The 17293-nt window shown below is 42.6% G+C and overlaps 1 protein-coding gene and 2 pseudogenes across 1 annotated transcript; all 3 read right to left on the bottom strand.

Annotated features, from left to right (window-relative positions):
- Positions 1-3176: 3176 nt before the first annotated feature.
- LOC117515070 (uncharacterized protein DDB_G0271670-like) lies at positions 3177-3957 on the bottom strand (the record flags this gene model as incomplete). The annotated part of the gene is made up of 2 exons (XM_034175590.1): positions 3177-3579; positions 3650-3957. Coding segments are annotated over 2 exons (711 nt in total), but the record flags the coding sequence as incomplete, so codon positions are not given.
- Positions 3958-4173: 216 nt separating this feature from the next.
- Positions 4174-11812, bottom strand: LOC117514886 (annotated as a pseudogene).
- Positions 11813-12389: 577 nt separating this feature from the next.
- Positions 12390-16221, bottom strand: LOC117514885 (annotated as a pseudogene).
- Between the last annotated feature and the right edge of the window lie 1072 nt (positions 16222-17293).

The raw sequence follows: 17293 nt of genomic DNA, 5'->3' as shown, positions 1-17293 counted from the left end.
GCTGAAGATGAAGAGTATGATGATGATGTGGCTGAGGATGAAGAGTCTGATGATGATGCAGCTGAAGAAGAAGGATCTGATGATGATGTGGCTGAAGATGAAGAGTCTGATGATGTGGCTGAAGATGAAGCATATGATGATGTGGCTGAAGATGAAGCATTTGCTGATGATGATGCAGCTGACGATGAAGAGTCTGGATGTGAGTTAAGACGAAGAGTCTGATGATGCAGCTGAAGATGAAAAGTCTGATGATGTAGTTGAAGATGAAGATGAAGAGTCTGATGATGTGGCTGAGGATGAAGAGTCTAATGATGACGATGCAGCTGAAAATGAAGAGTCTGATGATGATGTGGCTGAAGATGAAGAGTCTGAGGATGATGATGTGGTTGAGGATGAATAGTCTGATGAAGAGTCTGATGATGTGGCTGAAGATGAAGCATATGATGATGTGGCTGAAGATGAAGCATTTGATGATGATGATGCGGCTGACGATGAAGAGTCTGGATGTGAATTAAGACGAAGAGTCTGAGGATGATGATGTGGCTGAAGATGAAGAGTCTAATGATGATGATGTGGCTGAAGATGAAGAGTCTGATGATGATGATGTGGCTGAAGATGAAGCGTCTGATGATGATGATGTGGGTGAAGATGAAGAATATGATGATGATGTTGCTGAAGATGAAGTCTAATGATGATGTGGCTGAGGATGAAGAGTCTGATGATGATGATGCAGCTGAAGATGAAGAGTGATGATGATGTGGTTGAAGATGAAGAAGATGATGATGATGTTGTGGCTTAGGATGAAGAGTCTGATGATGATGTGCTTCAAGATGAAGAGGATGATGATGTGGCTGAAGATGAAGCATATGATGATGGTGATGCAGCTGAAGATGAAGAATGTGATGATAATGATGATGTGGCTGAAGATGAGTCTGAGGTTGATGATGTGGCTGAGGGTGAAGAGTCTGATGATGATGATGCAGCTGAAGATGAAAAGTCTGATGATGTAGTTGAAGATGAAGATGAAGAGTCTGATGATGTGGCTGAAGATGAAGCATATGATGATGATGATGCGGCTGACGATGAAGAGTCTGGATGTGAATTAAGACGAAGAGTCTGAGGATGATGATGTGGCTGAAGATGAAGAGTCTGATGATGATGATGATGTGGCTGATTATGAAGAGTGATGATGATGTGGCTGAAGATGAAGATTCTGATGATAATGTGACTGTGACTGATGTCTGATGATGATGATGCAGCTGAAGATGCAGAGTCAGATGATGATGATTAAACTGCAGATGAAGAGTCTTATGGTGATTATGCGGCTGAAGATGAAGAGTCTGGATGTGGATGAAGAGTCTGATGATGGTGATGTGGCTGAAGATGAAGAGTCTGAGGATGATGATGTGGCTGAAGATGAAGCGTTTGATGATGATGATGCAGCTGAAGATGTAGAGTCTGATGATGATGATGCAGTTGAAGATGAAGAGGATGATGATGTGGTTGAAGATGAAGAGTCTGATGGTGATGTGGGTGAAGATGAAGGGTCTGATGATGACGTGGCTGAGGATGTAGAGTCTGATTATGATGATGATGTGGCTGATTATGAAGAGTGATGATGATGTGGCTGAAGATGAAGAGTCTGAGGATGATGATATCGCTGAAGATGAAGATTCTGATGATAATGTGACTGTGACTGACGTCTGATGATGATGATGCAGCTGAAGATGCAGAGTCAGATGATGATGATTAAACTGCAGATGAAGAGTCTTATGGTGATTATGCGGCTGAAGATGAAGAGTCTGGATGTGGATGAAGAGTCTGATGATGGTGATGTGGCTGAAGATGAAGAGTCTGAGGATGATGATGTGGCTGAAGATGAAGAGTCTGATGGTGATATGGGTGAAGATGAAGGGTCTGATGATGACGTGGCTGAGGATGTAGAGTCTGATGATGGTGATGCAGCTGAAGATGAAGGATCTGATGACAATGATGCAGCTGAAGATTATGAGTCTGATGATGATGTGGTTGAAGATGAAGTGGATGATGACATGGCTGAAGATGAGAAGTCTGGGGACGATGATGTGGTTGAGAATGAAGAGACTGATGATGATGATGAATCTGAGGATGAAGAGTCTGATGATGATGATGATGAGGCTGAAGATGAAGACTCTGAGGATGATGTGGTTGAAGATGAAGAGGATGACGATGTGGCTGAAGATGAAGCATATGATGATGATGATGCGGCTGACGATGAAGAGTCTGGATGTGAATTAAGACGAAGAGTCTGAGGATGATGATGTGGCTGAAGATGAAGAGTCTGATGATGATGATGATGTGGCTGATTATGAAGAGTGATGATGATGTGGCTGAAGATGAAGATTCTGATGATAATGTGACTGTGACTGATGTCTGATGATGATGATGCAGCTGAAGATGCAGAGTCAGATGATGATGATTAAACTGCAGATGAAGAGTCTTATGGTGATTATGCGGCTGAAGATGAAGAGTCTGGATGTGGATGAAGAGTCTGATGATGGTGATGTGGCTGAAGATGAAGAGTCTGAGGATGATGATGTGGCTGAAGATGAAGCGTTTGATGATGATGATGCAGCTGAAGATGTAGAGTCTGATGATGATGATGCAGTTGAAGATGAAGAGGATGATGATGTGGTTGAAGATGAAGAGTCTGATGGTGATGTGGGTGAAGATGAAGGGTCTGATGATGACGTGGCTGAGGATGTAGAGTCTGATTATGATGATGATGTGGCTGATTATGAAGAGTGATGATGATGTGGCTGAAGATGAAGAGTCTGAGGATGATGATATCGCTGAAGATGAAGATTCTGATGATAATGTGACTGTGACTGACGTCTGATGATGATGATGCAGCTGAAGATGCAGAGTCAGATGATGATGATTAAACTGCAGATGAAGAGTCTTATGGTGATTATGCGGCTGAAGATGAAGAGTCTGGATGTGGATGAAGAGTCTGATGATGGTGATGTGGCTGAAGATGAAGAGTCTGAGGATGATGATGTGGCTGAAGATGAAGAGTCTGATGGTGATATGGGTGAAGATGAAGGGTCTGATGATGACGTGGCTGAGGATGTAGAGTCTGATGATGGTGATGCAGCTGAAGATGAAGGATCTGATGACAATGATGCAGCTGAAGATTATGAGTCTGATGATGATGTGGTTGAAGATGAAGTGGATGATGACATGGCTGAAGATGAGAAGTCTGGGGACGATGATGTGGTTGAGAATGAAGAGACTGATGATGATGATGAATCTGAGGATGAAGAGTCTGATGATGATGATGATGAGGCTGAAGATGAAGACTCTGAGGATGATGTGTTTGAAGATGAAGAGGATGACGATGTGGCTGAAGATGAAGAGCCTGAGGATGATGATGTAGCTGATGATGATTCAGCTGAAGATGAAGATTCTGATGATAATGTGACTGAAGATGAAGAGTCTGATGATGATGTGGCTGAAGATGAAGATTCTGATGATAATGTGACTGGAGATGAAGAGTCTGAGGATGATGATGTGGCTGAAGATGAAGAATCTGATGATGTGGCTAAAGATGAAGCATCTGATGATGATGATGCGGCTGACGATGAAGAGTCTGGATGTGAATTAAGATGAAGAGTCTGAGGATGATGATGTGGCTGAAGATGAAGAGTCTGATGATGATGATGTGGCTGTAGATGAAGAGTCTGATGATGATGTGGCTGAGGATGAAGAGGATGATGATGTGGCTGAAGATGAAGCATCTGATGATGGTGATGCAGCTGAAGATGAAGAATGTGATGATAATGATGATGTGGCTGAAGGTGAGTCTGAGGTTGATGATGTGGCTGAGGGTGAAGAGTCTGATGATGATGATGCAGCTGAAGATGAAAAGTCTGATGATGTAGTTGAAGATGAAGATGATGATGATGTGGCTGAAGATGAAGAGTCTGATGATGTGGCTGAAGATGAAGCATATGATGATGTGGCTGAAGATGAAGAGTCTGATGATGATGATGTGGCTGATTATGAAGAGTGATGATGATGTGGCTGAAGATGAAGAGTCTGAGGATGATGATGTCGCTGAAGATGAAGATTCTGATGATAATGTGACTGTGACTGACGTCTGATGATGATGATGCAGCTGAAGATGCAGAGTCAGATGATGATGATTAAACTGAAGATGAAGAGTCTTATGGTGATTATGCGGCTGAAGATGAAGAGTCTGGATGTGGATGAAGACGAAGAGTCTGATGATGGTGATGTGGCTGAAGATGAAGAGTCTGAGGATGATGATGTGGCTGAAGATGAAGCGTTTGATGATGATGATGCAGCTGAAGATGTAGAGTCTGATGATGATGATGCAGTTGAAGATGTAGAGCGTGAGGCTGATGATTAAACTGAAGATGAAGAGTCTGATGATGTGGTTGAAGATGAAGAGGATGATGATGTGGTTGAAGATGAAGAGTCTAATGGTGATGTGGGTGAAGATGAAGGGTCTGATGATGATGTGGCTGAGGATGTAGAGTCTGATGATGGTGATGCAGCTGAAGATGAAGAATGTGATGATGATGATGATGATCATGTGGCTGAAGATAAAGAGGTGATGATAATGCAGCTGATGATGAAGAGTCTGAGGATGATGATGCAGCTGAAGATGAGTCTGATGATGATGTGGTTGAAGATGAAGAGGATGATGATGTGGCTGAAGATGAAGCGTCTGAGGATGATGACGTCGTTGAGGATGAAGAGGCTGATGATGATGATGATGCACCTGAGGATGAAGAGTCTGATGATGATGATAAGGCTGAAGATGAAGACTCTGATGATGATGTGGCTGAGGATGAAGAGTCTGATGATGATTCAGCTGAAGATGAAGATTCTGATGATAATGTGACTGAAGATGAAGAGTCTGATGATGATGTGGTTGAAGATGAAGAGGACGATGACGTGGCTGAAGATGACGAGTCTGAGGATGATGATGTATTTGAGAATGAAGAGACTGATGATGAATCTGAGGATGAAGAGTCTGATGATGATGAGGCTGAAGATGAAGACTCTGAGGATGATGTGGTTGAAGATGAAGAGGTTGATGATGTGGCTGAAGATGAAGAGTCTGAGGATGATGATGTGGTTGAGGATGACGAGTCTGATGATGATGATGCATCTGAGGATGAAGAGTCTGATGATGATGAGGCTGAGGATGAAGAGTCTGGTGATGTGGTTGAAGATGAAGAGGTTGATGATGTGGCTGAAGATGAAAAGTCTGAGGATGATGATGTGGTTGAGGATGAAGAGTCTGATGATGATGCAGCTGAAAATGAATATTCTGATGATAATGTGACTGAAGATGAAGTATCTGATGATGATGATGATGCAGCTGAAGATGAGTCTGATGATGAGGTGGTTGAAGATGAAGAGTCTGAAGATGATGATGTGGTTCAAGATGAAGAGGCTGATGATGATGATGATGATGTTGATGATGATGATGCACCTGAGGATGAAGAGTCTGATGATGATGTGGCTGAAGATGAAGGATCTGATGACAATGATGCAGCTGATTAAGAGTCTGATGATGATGTGGTTGAAGATGAAGAGGATGATGACGTGGCTGAAGATGACGAGTCTGAGGATGATGATGTGGTTGAGAATGAAGAGACTGATGATGATGATGAACCTGAGGATGAAGAGTCTGATGATGATGATGAGGCTAAAGATGAAGACTCTGGGGATGATGTGGTTGAAGATGAAGAGGATGACGATGTAGCTGAAGATAAAGAGCCTGAGGATGATAATGTGGCTGAGGATGAAGAGTCTGATGATGATTCAGCTGAAGATGAAGATTCTGATGATAATGTGACTGAAGATGAAGAGTCTGATGATGATGTGGCTGAAGATGAAGAGGATGATGACGTGGCTGAAGATGACGAGTCTGAGGATGATGATGTGGTTGAGAATGAAGAGACTCATGATGATGATGAATCTGAGGATGAAGAGTCTGATGATGATGTGGCTGAGGATGAAGGGTCTGATGATGATGATGCAGCTGAAGATGAAGAGTCTGATGATAATGATGGTGTGGCTAAAGTTGAAGAGTCTGAGGTTGATGATTAAACTGAAGATGAAGAGTCTGATGATGATTATGCGGCTGAAGATGAAAAGTCTGGATGTGGATGAAGACAAAGCGTCTGATGATCATGATGTGGCTGAAGATGATGAGTCTGAGGATGCTGATGTTGCTGAAGATGAAGAGTCTGATGATGATGTGTCTGAGGATGAAGAGTCTGATGATGTGGTTGAAGATGAAGAGCCTGAGGATGATGATGTGGTTGTGGATGAAGAGTCTGATGATGATGCAGCTGAAAATGAATATTCTGATGATAATGTGACTCAAGATGAAGAGTCTGATGATGATGATGTGGCTGAGGATGAAGAGTAATGATGATGTGCCTGAAGATGAAGAGTCTGAGGATGATGATGTGGCTGAAGATGAAGGGTCTGATGATTATGATGCAGCAGAAGACATCGAGTCTGATGATGATGATGCAGCTTAAGATGAGTCTGATGATGATGTGGTTTAAGATGAAGAGGATGATGATGTGGCTGAAGATGAAGAGTCTGAGGATGATGATGTGGTTGAGGATGAAGAAGCTGATGATGATGATGTTGATGATGCTGCACCTGAGGATGAAGTGTCTGATGATGATGTGGCTGAAGATGAAGGATCTGATGACGATGATGCAGCTGAAGATTAAGAGTCTGATGATGATGTGGTTGAAGATGAAGAGGATGATGACATGGCTGAAGATGACGAGTCTGAGGATGATGATGTGGTTGAGAATGAAGAGACTCATGATGATGATGAATCTGAGGATGAAGAGTCTGATGATGATTCAGCTGAAGATGAAGATTCTGATGATAATGTGACTGAAGATGAAGAGTCTGATGATGATGTGGCTGAAGATGAAGAGGATGATGACATGGCTGAAGATGACGAGTCTGAGGATGATGATGTGGTTGAGAATGAAGAGACTGATGATGATGATGAACCTGAGGATGAAGAGTCTGATGATGATGATGAGGCTAAAGATGAAGACTCTGGGGATGATGTGGTTGAAGATGAAGAGGATGACGATATAGCTGAAGATAAAGAGCCTGAGGATGATAATGTGGCTGAGGATGAAGAGTCTGATGATGATTCAGCTGAAGATGAAGATTCTGATGATAATGTGACTGAAGATGAAGAGTCTGATGATGATGTGGCTGAAGATGAAGAGGATGATGACGTGGCTGAAGATGACGAGTCTGAGGATGATGATGTGGTTGAGAATGAAGAGACTCATGATGATGATGAATCTGAGGATGAAGAGTCTGATGATGATGTGGCTGAGGATGAAGGGTCTGATGATGATGAATCTGAGGATGAAGAGTCTGGTGATGATGTGGCTGAGGATGAAGGGTCTGATGATGATGATGCAGCTGAAGATGAAGAGTCTGATGATAATGATGGTGTGGCTAAAGTTGAAGAGTCTGAGGTTGATGATTAAACTGAAGATGAAGAGTCTGATGATGATTATGCGGCTGAAGATGAAAAGTCTGGATGTGGATGAAGACAAAGCGTCTGATGATCATGATGTGGCTGAAGATGATGAGTCTGAGGATGCTGATGTTGCTGAAGATGAAGAGTCTGATGATGATGTGTCTGAGGATGAAGAGTCTGATGATGTGGTTGAAGATGAAGAGCCTGAGGATGATGATGTGGTTGTGGATGAAGAGTCTGATGATGATGCAGCTGAAAATGAATATTCTGATGATAATGTGACTCAAGATGAAGAGTCTGATGATGATGTGGCTGAGGATGAAGAGTAATGATGATGTGCCTGAAGATGAAGAGTCTGAGGATGATGATGTGGCTGAAGATGAAGGGTCTGATGATTATGATGCAGCAGAAGACGTCGAGTCTGATGATGATGATGCAGCTTAAGATGAGTCTGATGATGATGTGGTTTAAGATGAAGAGGATGATGATGTGGCTGAAGATGAAGAGTCTGAGGATGATGATGTGGTTGAGGATGAAGAAGCTGATGATGATGATGATGTTGATGTTGCTGCACCTGAGGATGAAGTGTCTGATGATGATGTGGCTGAAGATGAAGGATCTGATGACGATGATGCAGCTGAAGATTAAGAGTCAGATGATGATGTGGTTGAAGATGAAGAGGATGATGACATGGCTGAAGATGACGAGTCTGAGGATGATGATGTGGTTGAGAATGAAGAGACTGATGATGATGATGAATCTGAGGATGAAGAGTCTGGTGATGATGATGTTGCTGAAGTTGATGTGACTGAATATGATGTGTCTGATTATGATGATGTTGCTGAAGATGAAGAGTTTGATGATGATGTGGCTGAGGATGATGATGTGGCTGAAGATGAAGAGTCTGAGGATGATGATGTGGCTGAAGATGAAGAGTCTGAGGATGATGATGTGGTTGAAGATGATGTGTCTCAGGATGATGATGTTACTGAAGATGAAGAGTCTGATTATGATGTGGCTGAGGATGAAGAGGATGATGACATGGCTGAAGATGACGAGTCTGAGGATGATGATGTGGTTGAGAATGAAGAGACTGATGATGATGATGATGAATCTGAGGATGAAGAGTCTGATGATGATGATGATGAGGCTGAAGATGAAGACTCTGAGGATGATGTGGTTGAAGATGAAGAGGATGACGATGTGGCTGAAGATGAAGAGCCTGAGGATGATGATGTAGCTGAGGATGAAGAGTCTGATGATGATTCAGCTGAAGATGAAGATTCTGATGATAATGTGACTGGAGATGAAGAGTCTGAGGATGATGATGTGGCTGAAGATGAAGAATCTGATGATGTGGCTAAAGATGAAGCATCTGATGATGATGATGCGGCTGACGATGAAGAGTCTGGATGTGAATTAAGATGAAGAGTCTGAGGATGATGATGTGGCTGAAGATGAAGAGTCTGATGATGATGATGTGGCTGTAGATGAAGAGTCTGATGATGATGTGGCTGAGGATGAAGAGGATGATGATGTGGCTGAAGATGAAGCATCTGATGATGGTGATGCAGCTGAAGATGAAGAATGTGATGATAATGATGATGTGGCTGAAGGTGAGTCTGAGGTTGATGATGTGGCTGAGGGTGAAGAGTCTGATGATGATGATGCAGCTGAAGATGAAAAGTCTGATGATGTAGTTGAAGATGAAGATGATGATGATGTGGCTGAAGATGAAGAGTCTGATGATGTGGCTGAAGATGAAGCATATGATGATGTGGCTGAAGATGAAGAGTCTGATGATGATGATGTGGCTGATTATGAAGAGTGATGATGATGTGGCTGAAGATGAAGAGTCTGAGGATGATGATGTCGCTGAAGATGAAGATTCTGATGATAATGTGACTGTGACTGACGTCTGATGATGATGATGCAGCTGAAGATGCAGAGTCAGATGATGATGATTAAACTGAAGATGAAGAGTCTTATGGTGATTATGCGGCTGAAGATGAAGAGTCTGGATGTGGATGAAGACGAAGAGTCTGATGATGGTGATGTGGTTGAAGATGAAGCGTTTGATGATGATGATGCAGCTGAAGATGTAGAGTCTGATGATGATGATGCAGTTGAAGATGTAGAGCGTGAGGATGATGATTAAACTGAAGATGAAGAGTCTGATGATGTGGTTGAAGATGAAGAGGATGATGATGTGGTTGAAGATGAAGAGTCTAATGGTGATGTGGGTGAAGATGAAGGGTCTGATGATGATGTGGCTGAGGATGTAGAGTCTGATGATGGTGATGCAGCTGAAGATGAAGAATGTGATGATGATGATGATGATCATGTGGCTGAAGATAACGAGGTGATGATAATGCAGCTGATGATGAAGAGTCTGAGGATGATGATGCAGCTGAAGATGAGTCTGATGATTATGTGGTTGAAGATGAAGAGGATGATGATGTGGCTGAAGATGAAGCGTCTGAGGATGATGATGTCGTTGAGGATGAACAGGCTGATGATGATGATGATGCACCTGAGGATGAAGAGTCTGATGATGATGATAAGGCTGAAGATGAAGACTCTGATGATGATGTGGCTGAGGATGAAGAGTCTGATGATGATTCAGCTGAAGATGAAGATTCTGATGATAATGTGACTGAAGATGAAGAGTCTGATGATGATGTGGTTGAAGATGAAGAGGACGATGACGTGGCTGAAGATGACGAGTCTGAGGATGATGATGTATTTGAGAATGAAGAGACTGATGATGAATCTGAGGATGAAGAGTCTGATGATGATGAGGCTGAAGATGAAGACTCTGAGGATGATGTGGTTGAAGATGAAGAGTCTGAGGATGATGATGTGGTTGAGGATGACGAGTCTGATGATGATGATGCATCTGAGGATGAAGAGTCTGATGATGATGAGGCTGAGGATGAAGAGTCTGGTGATGTGGTTGAAGATGAAGAGGTTGATGATGTAGCTGAAGATGAAAAGTCTGAGGATGATGATGTGGTTGAGGATGAAGAGTCTGATGATGATGCAGCTGAAAATGAATATTCTGATGATAATGTGACTGAAGATGAAGTATCTGATGATGATGATGCAGCTGAAGATGAGTCTGATGATGAGGTGGTTGAAGATGAAGAGGATGATGATGTGGCTGAAGATGAAGAGTCTGAAGATGATGATGTGGTTCAAGATGAAGAGGCTGATGATGATGATGTTGATGATGATGATGCACCTGAGGATGAAGAGTCTGATGATGATGTGGCTGAAGATGAAGAGGATGATGACGTGGCTGAAGATGACGAGTCTGAGGATGATGATGTGGTTGAGAATGAAGAGACTGATGATGATGATGAACCTGAGGATGAAGAGTCTGATGATGATGATGAGGCTAAAGATGAAGACTCTGGGGATGATGTGGTTGAAGATGAAGAGGATGACGATGTAGCTGAAGATAAAGAGCCTGAGGATGATAATGTGGCTGAGGATGAAGAGTCTGATGATGATTCAGCTGAAGATGAAGATTCTGATGATAATGTGACTGAAGATGAAGAGTCTGATGATGATGTGGCTGAAGATGAAGAGGATGATGACGTGGCTGAAGATGACGAGTCTGAGGATGATGATGTGGTTGAGAATGAAGAGACTCATGATGATGATGAATCTGAGGATGAAGAGTCTGATGATGATTCAGCTGAAGATGAAGATTCTGATGATAATGTGACTGAAGATGAAGAGTCTGATGATGATGTGGCTGAAGATGAAGAGGATGATGACATGGCTGAAGATGACGAGTCTGAGGATGATGATGTGGTTGAGAATGAAGAGTCTCATGATGATGATGAATCTGAGGATGAAGAGTCTGATGATGATGAATCTGAGGATGAAGAGTCTGGTGATGATGTGGCTGAGGATGAAGGGTCTGATGATGATGATGCAGCTGAAGATGAAGAGTCTGATGATAATGATGGTGTGGCTAAAGTTGAAGAGTCTGAGGTTGATGATTAAACTGAAGATGAAGAGTCTGATGATGATTATGCGGCTGAAGATGAAAAGTCTGGATGTGGATGAAGACAAAGCGTCTGATGATCATGATGTGGCTGAAGATGATGAGTCTGAGGATGCTGATGTTGCTGAAGATGAAGAGTCTGATGATGATGTGTCTGAGGATGAAGAGTCTGATGATGTGGTTGAAGATGAAGAGCCTGAGGATGATGATGTGGTTGTGGATGAAGAGTCTGATGATGATGCAGCTGAAAATGAATATTCTGATGATAATGTGACTCAAGATGAAGAGTCTGATGATGATGTGGCTGAGGATGAAGAGTAATGATGATGTGCCTGAAGATGAAGAGTCTGAGGATGATGATGTGGCTGAAGATGAAGGGTCTGATGATTATGATGCAGCAGAAGACGTCGAGTCTGATGATGATGATGCAGCTTAAGATGAGTCTGATGATGATGTGGTTTAAGATGAAGAGGATGATGATGTGGCTGAAGATGAAGAGTCTGAGGATGATGATGTGGGTGAGGATGAAGAAGCTGATGATGATGATGTTGATGTTGCTGCACCTGAGGATGAAGTGTCTGATGATGATGTGGCTGAAGATGAAGGATCTGATGACGATGATGCAGCTGAAGATTAAGAGTCAGATGATGATGTCGTTGAAGATGAAGAGGATGATGACATGGCTGAAGATGACGAGTCTGAGGATGATGATGTGGTTGAGAATGAAGAGACTGATGATGATGATGAATCTGAGGATGAAGAGTCTGGTGATGATGATGTTGCTGAAGTTGATGTGACTGAATATGATGTGTCTGATTATGATGATGTTGCTGAAGATGAAGAGTTTGATGATGATGTGGCTGAGGATGAAGAGGATGATGATGTGGCTGAAGATGAAGAGTCTGAGGATGATGATGTGGTTGAAGATGATGTGTCTCAGGATGATGATGTTACTGAAGATGAAGAGTCTGATTATGATGTGGCTGAGGATGAAGAGGATGATGACATGGCTGAAGATGACGAGTCTGAGGATGATGATGTGGTTGAGAATGAAGGGACTGATGATGATGATGAATCTGAGGATGAAGAGTCTGGTGAGGATGATGATGTGGTTGAGAATGAAGAGTCTGAGGATGATGATGTGGCTGAAGATGAAGAGTCTAAGGATGATGATTCAGCTGAAGATGAAGATTCTGCTGATGATGATGCTGAAGATTCAGAATCTGATGATGATGTGGCTGAGGATGAAGAGTCTGATGATGATGATGCAGCTGAATATGAAGAGTCTGATGATGATGTGGTTGAAGATGAAGCGGATGATGATGTGGCTGAAGATGAGTCTAAGGATGATGATTGAGCTGAAGATCAAGAGTCTGATGATGATGTGGCTGAAGGTGAAGAGTCTGATGATGATGATACAGCTGAAGATGAAGAGTCTGATGATGATGTAGTTGAAGAAGATGATGAAGATGTGGCTGAAGATGAAGAATCTGATGATAATGATGTGGCTGAAGATGAAGCGTCTTGATGATGATGATGCGGCTGACGATGAAGAGTCTGGATGTGAATGAAGACGAAGAGTCTGAGGATGATGATGTGGATGAAGATGAAGAGTCTGAGGACGATGATGTTGCTGAAGATGAGTCTGATGATGATGTGGCTGAGGATGAAGAGTCTGATGATGATGATGTGGCTGATTATGAAGAGTGATGATGATGTGGCTGAAGACGAAGAGTCTGATGATGGTGATGTGGCTGAAGATGAAGAGTCTGATGATGATGAGGCAGCTGAGGATGAAGAGTCAGATGAAGATGTGGCTGAAGATGATGATGTGGCTGATGATGAACAGTCATGATGATGGAGCTAAGGATGAAGACTCTGATGATGATGTAGCTGAAGATGAAGAGTCTGAGGATGATGATGTGGTTGATGAAGACTCTGAGGATGATGATGTGGCTGAATATGAAGAGTCTGAGGATGATGATGTGGCTGAAGATGAAGCGTCTGATGATGATGATGATGTGGGTGAAGATGAAGAGTGTGGTGATGATGATGATGATGCAGCTGAAGATGAAGAGTGTGATGATGATATGGCTGATGATGAAGACTCTGATGATGATGATGCAGCTGAAGATGAGTCTGATGATGATGTGGCTGAGGATGAAGAGGATGATGATGATGCAGCTGAAGATGAGTCAGGTGATGATGTGGATAAAGTTGAAGAGTCTGAGGTTGATGATTAAACAGAAGATGAAGAGTCTGATGATGATTATGCGGCTCAAGATGAAAAGTCTGGATGTGGATGAAGATGAAGAGTCTGATGATGGTGATGTGGCTGAAGATGAAGAGTCTGATGATGATGCAGCTGAAGATGAAGAGTCTGATGATGATGCAGCTGAAGATGAAGAGTCTGATGATGATGATGTGGCTGAAGATGAAGAGTCAGAGGATGATGTGGCTGATGATGATGTGTCTGAGGATGATGATGTTGCTGAAGATGAAGAGTCTGATGATGATGTCGCTAAGGATGAAGAGTCTGATGATGTTGACGCAGCTGAAAATGAAGAGTCTGATGATGATGTGCTTCAAGATGAAGAGGATGATGATGTGGCTGAAGATGAAGAATCTGGTGATGATGATGATGTGGCTGAAGATGAAGAGTCTGAGGATAATGATGTTGCTGTAGATGAAGAGTCTGATGATGATGTGTCTGTAGATGAAGAGTCTGATGATGATGTGGCTGAGGATGAAGAGTCTGATGATGATGATGCAGCTGAAGATGAAGAGTTTGATGATGATGTGGTTGAAGATGAAGAGGATGATGATGTGGCTGAATATGAAGCGTCTGAAGATGGTGATGCAGCTGAAGAATGTGATGATGATGATGTGGCTGAAGATGAGTCTGAGGTTGATGATGTGGCTGAAGGTGAAGAGTCATGATGATGTTGTTGAAGATGAAGAGGATGATGATGATGATATGGCTGAGGATGAAGGGTCTGATGATGATAATGTGGCTGGGGATGTAGAGTCTGATGATTGTGATGCAGCTGAAGATGAAGAATGTGATGATGATGTGGCTGAAGATAAACAGTTAGGTGACGATGATGCAGCTGAAGATGAAGAGTGTGGATGTGGATGAAGATGAAGGGTCTGATGATGGTGATGTGGTTGAGAATGAAGAGTCTGATGATGATGCAGCTGAAGATGAAGATTCTGATGATAATGTGACTCAAGATGAAGAGTCTGATGATGATGATTTGGCTGAGGATGAAGAGTAAAGATGATGTGGCTGAAGATGAAGAGTGTGATGATGATGTGGCTGAGGATGAAGAGTAATGATGATGTTGTTGAAGATGAAGAGTGTGATGATGATGTGGCTGAGGATGAAGAGTCTGATGATGATGCAGCTGAAGATGAAGATTCTGATGATGATTATGCGGCTGAAGATGAAAAGTCTGGATGTGGATGTTGCTGAAGATGAAGAGTCTGATGATGATGCGGCTGAGGATGAAGAGTCTGATGATGATGATGCAGCTGAAGATGTATAGTGTGATGATGATGTGGTTGAAGATTAAGAGGATGATGATGATGTAGTTGAAGATGAAGAGTCTGAGGATGATGATGTCGCTGAGGATGAAGAGTCTGATGATGATGATGCAGCTGAAGATGTATAGTGTGATGATGATGTGGTTGAAGATTAAGAGGATGATGATGATGTAGTTGAAGATGAAGAGTCTGAGGATGATGATGTCGCTGAGGATGATGTGGCTGAGGATGATGTGTGTGAGGATGATGACGATGCAGCTGAGGATGAAGAGTCTGAGGATGATGATGTGGCTGAAGATGAAGAGTCTGATGATGATGATTTGGCTGAGGATGAAGAGTAATGATGATGTGGCTGAAGATGAAGAGTGTGATGATGATGTGGCTGAGGATGAAGAGTAATGATGATGTTGTTGAAGATGAAGAGTGTGATGATGATGTGGCTGAGGATGAAGAGTCTGATGATGATGCAGCTGAAGATGAAGATTCTGATGATGATTATGCGGCTGAAGATGAAAAGTCTGGATGTGGATGTTGCTGAAGATGAAGAGTCTGATGATGATGCGGCTGAGGATGAAGAGTCTGATGATGATGATGCAGCTGAAGATGTATAGTGTGATGATGATGTGGTTGAAGATTAAGAGGATGATGATGATGTAGTTGAAGATGAAGAGTCTGAGGATGATGATGTCGCTGAGGATGATGTGGCTGAGGATGATGTGTGTGAGGATGATGATGACGATGCAGCTGAGGATGAAGAGTCTGAGGATGATGATGTGGCTGAAGATGAAGAGTCTGAGGATGATGATGTGGCTGAAGATGAAGAGTCTGATGAAGATGATGCAGCTGAGGATGAAGAGTCTGAGGATGATGATGTGGCTGAAGATGAAGAGTCTGAGGATGATGATGTGGCTGAAGATGAAGAGTCTGATGATGATGATGCAGCTGAGGATGAAGAGTCTGATGAAGATGTGGCTGAAGATGAAGAGTATGAGGATGATGATGTGGCTGAAGATGAAGAGTCTGAGGATGATGATGTTGCTGAAGATGAAGAGTCTGATGATGATGATGATGTTGCTGAAGATGAAGAGTCTGATGATGATGTGGTTGAAGATGAAGAGGACCTGTTTTCTCCCTCAGCCCCAACCAGTCCCAGCAGAAGACTGCCCCTCCCTGAGCCTGGTTCTGCTGGAGGTTTCTTCCTGTTAAAAGGGAGTTTTTCCTTCCCACTGTAGCCAAGTGCTTGCTCACAGGGGGTCGTTTTGACCGTTGGGGTTTTACATAATTATTGTATGGCCTTGCCTTACAATATAAAGCGCCTTGGGGCAACTGTTTGTTGTGATTTGGCGCTATATAAAAAAATTGATTGATTGATTGATAAGTGACAAGTAAAATCCTTTCGTTTTAACAGCAAAACAACAAACAGGTAGAGATATTTTCTTGAGTTGTTGGAAGTTGGAAATAAAATCGAAAGTTAAGGCTACAGCGGTTCTTACCTTCGGGTTCTGATATGTTTCGAGCATCCGGATGGCGCTGTCAGTCAGTTTAACATGGTACAAACTTTGGTTTGCAGTGTTTTTGCTGATTTGGGAACCTGAGAGACCATAAATATGCTCCTGCCTCAATGCTGCCATTTTCACAACTGCTTCTTAGAGTGCTAATAAGAGCAGTGCTGACTCCTCAAATTGTGATTTCTGGCCTCTTATATGTTTGTATTCCTTGCTTTAGTTTGTTGTCTGTTTACATTTGCACATAAGTTGGTTCCACTCCTCCAGCCAATGCAAAGGACTCGGTATCGGGTCATTTGGTCACGTGACTTTTAGTCAGGATTCTGACATTTTGCTGAGTGGCTGAGACCATGGAAATTTTGACCTGGAATGGACGTCACATGACTAGCGGCGTGCTGCACAGCGGCCATTACTAAGGGTGGAGAGAGACCTTGAGCCTGTTAAACAGAAGCAAAATGAGAGGAAAAAAAGGCAGCCAGTGCTTCACCATCAACTGCACCAACTACAAAAACAAATTCTCCAATACTAAAATGAACTGTACAATAGCCTTAATGTAATTATGGAAAACAAATGTCTATTTTAAAGTTATGTCGCAATTTAATATTGATATACTGAGACTATAACTCAACGCCATAAGTTCTTTTCATGAAGCTGCGTTCACATGCATAC

Source organism: Thalassophryne amazonica, chromosome 8, assembly GCF_902500255.1.
Source record: "Thalassophryne amazonica chromosome 8, fThaAma1.1, whole genome shotgun sequence".
NCBI lineage: Eukaryota > Metazoa > Chordata > Actinopteri > Batrachoidiformes > Batrachoididae > Thalassophryne > Thalassophryne amazonica.
Note: the sequence above shows the minus strand (reverse complement) of the source record. Positions and strands in the feature narration are given on the sequence as shown.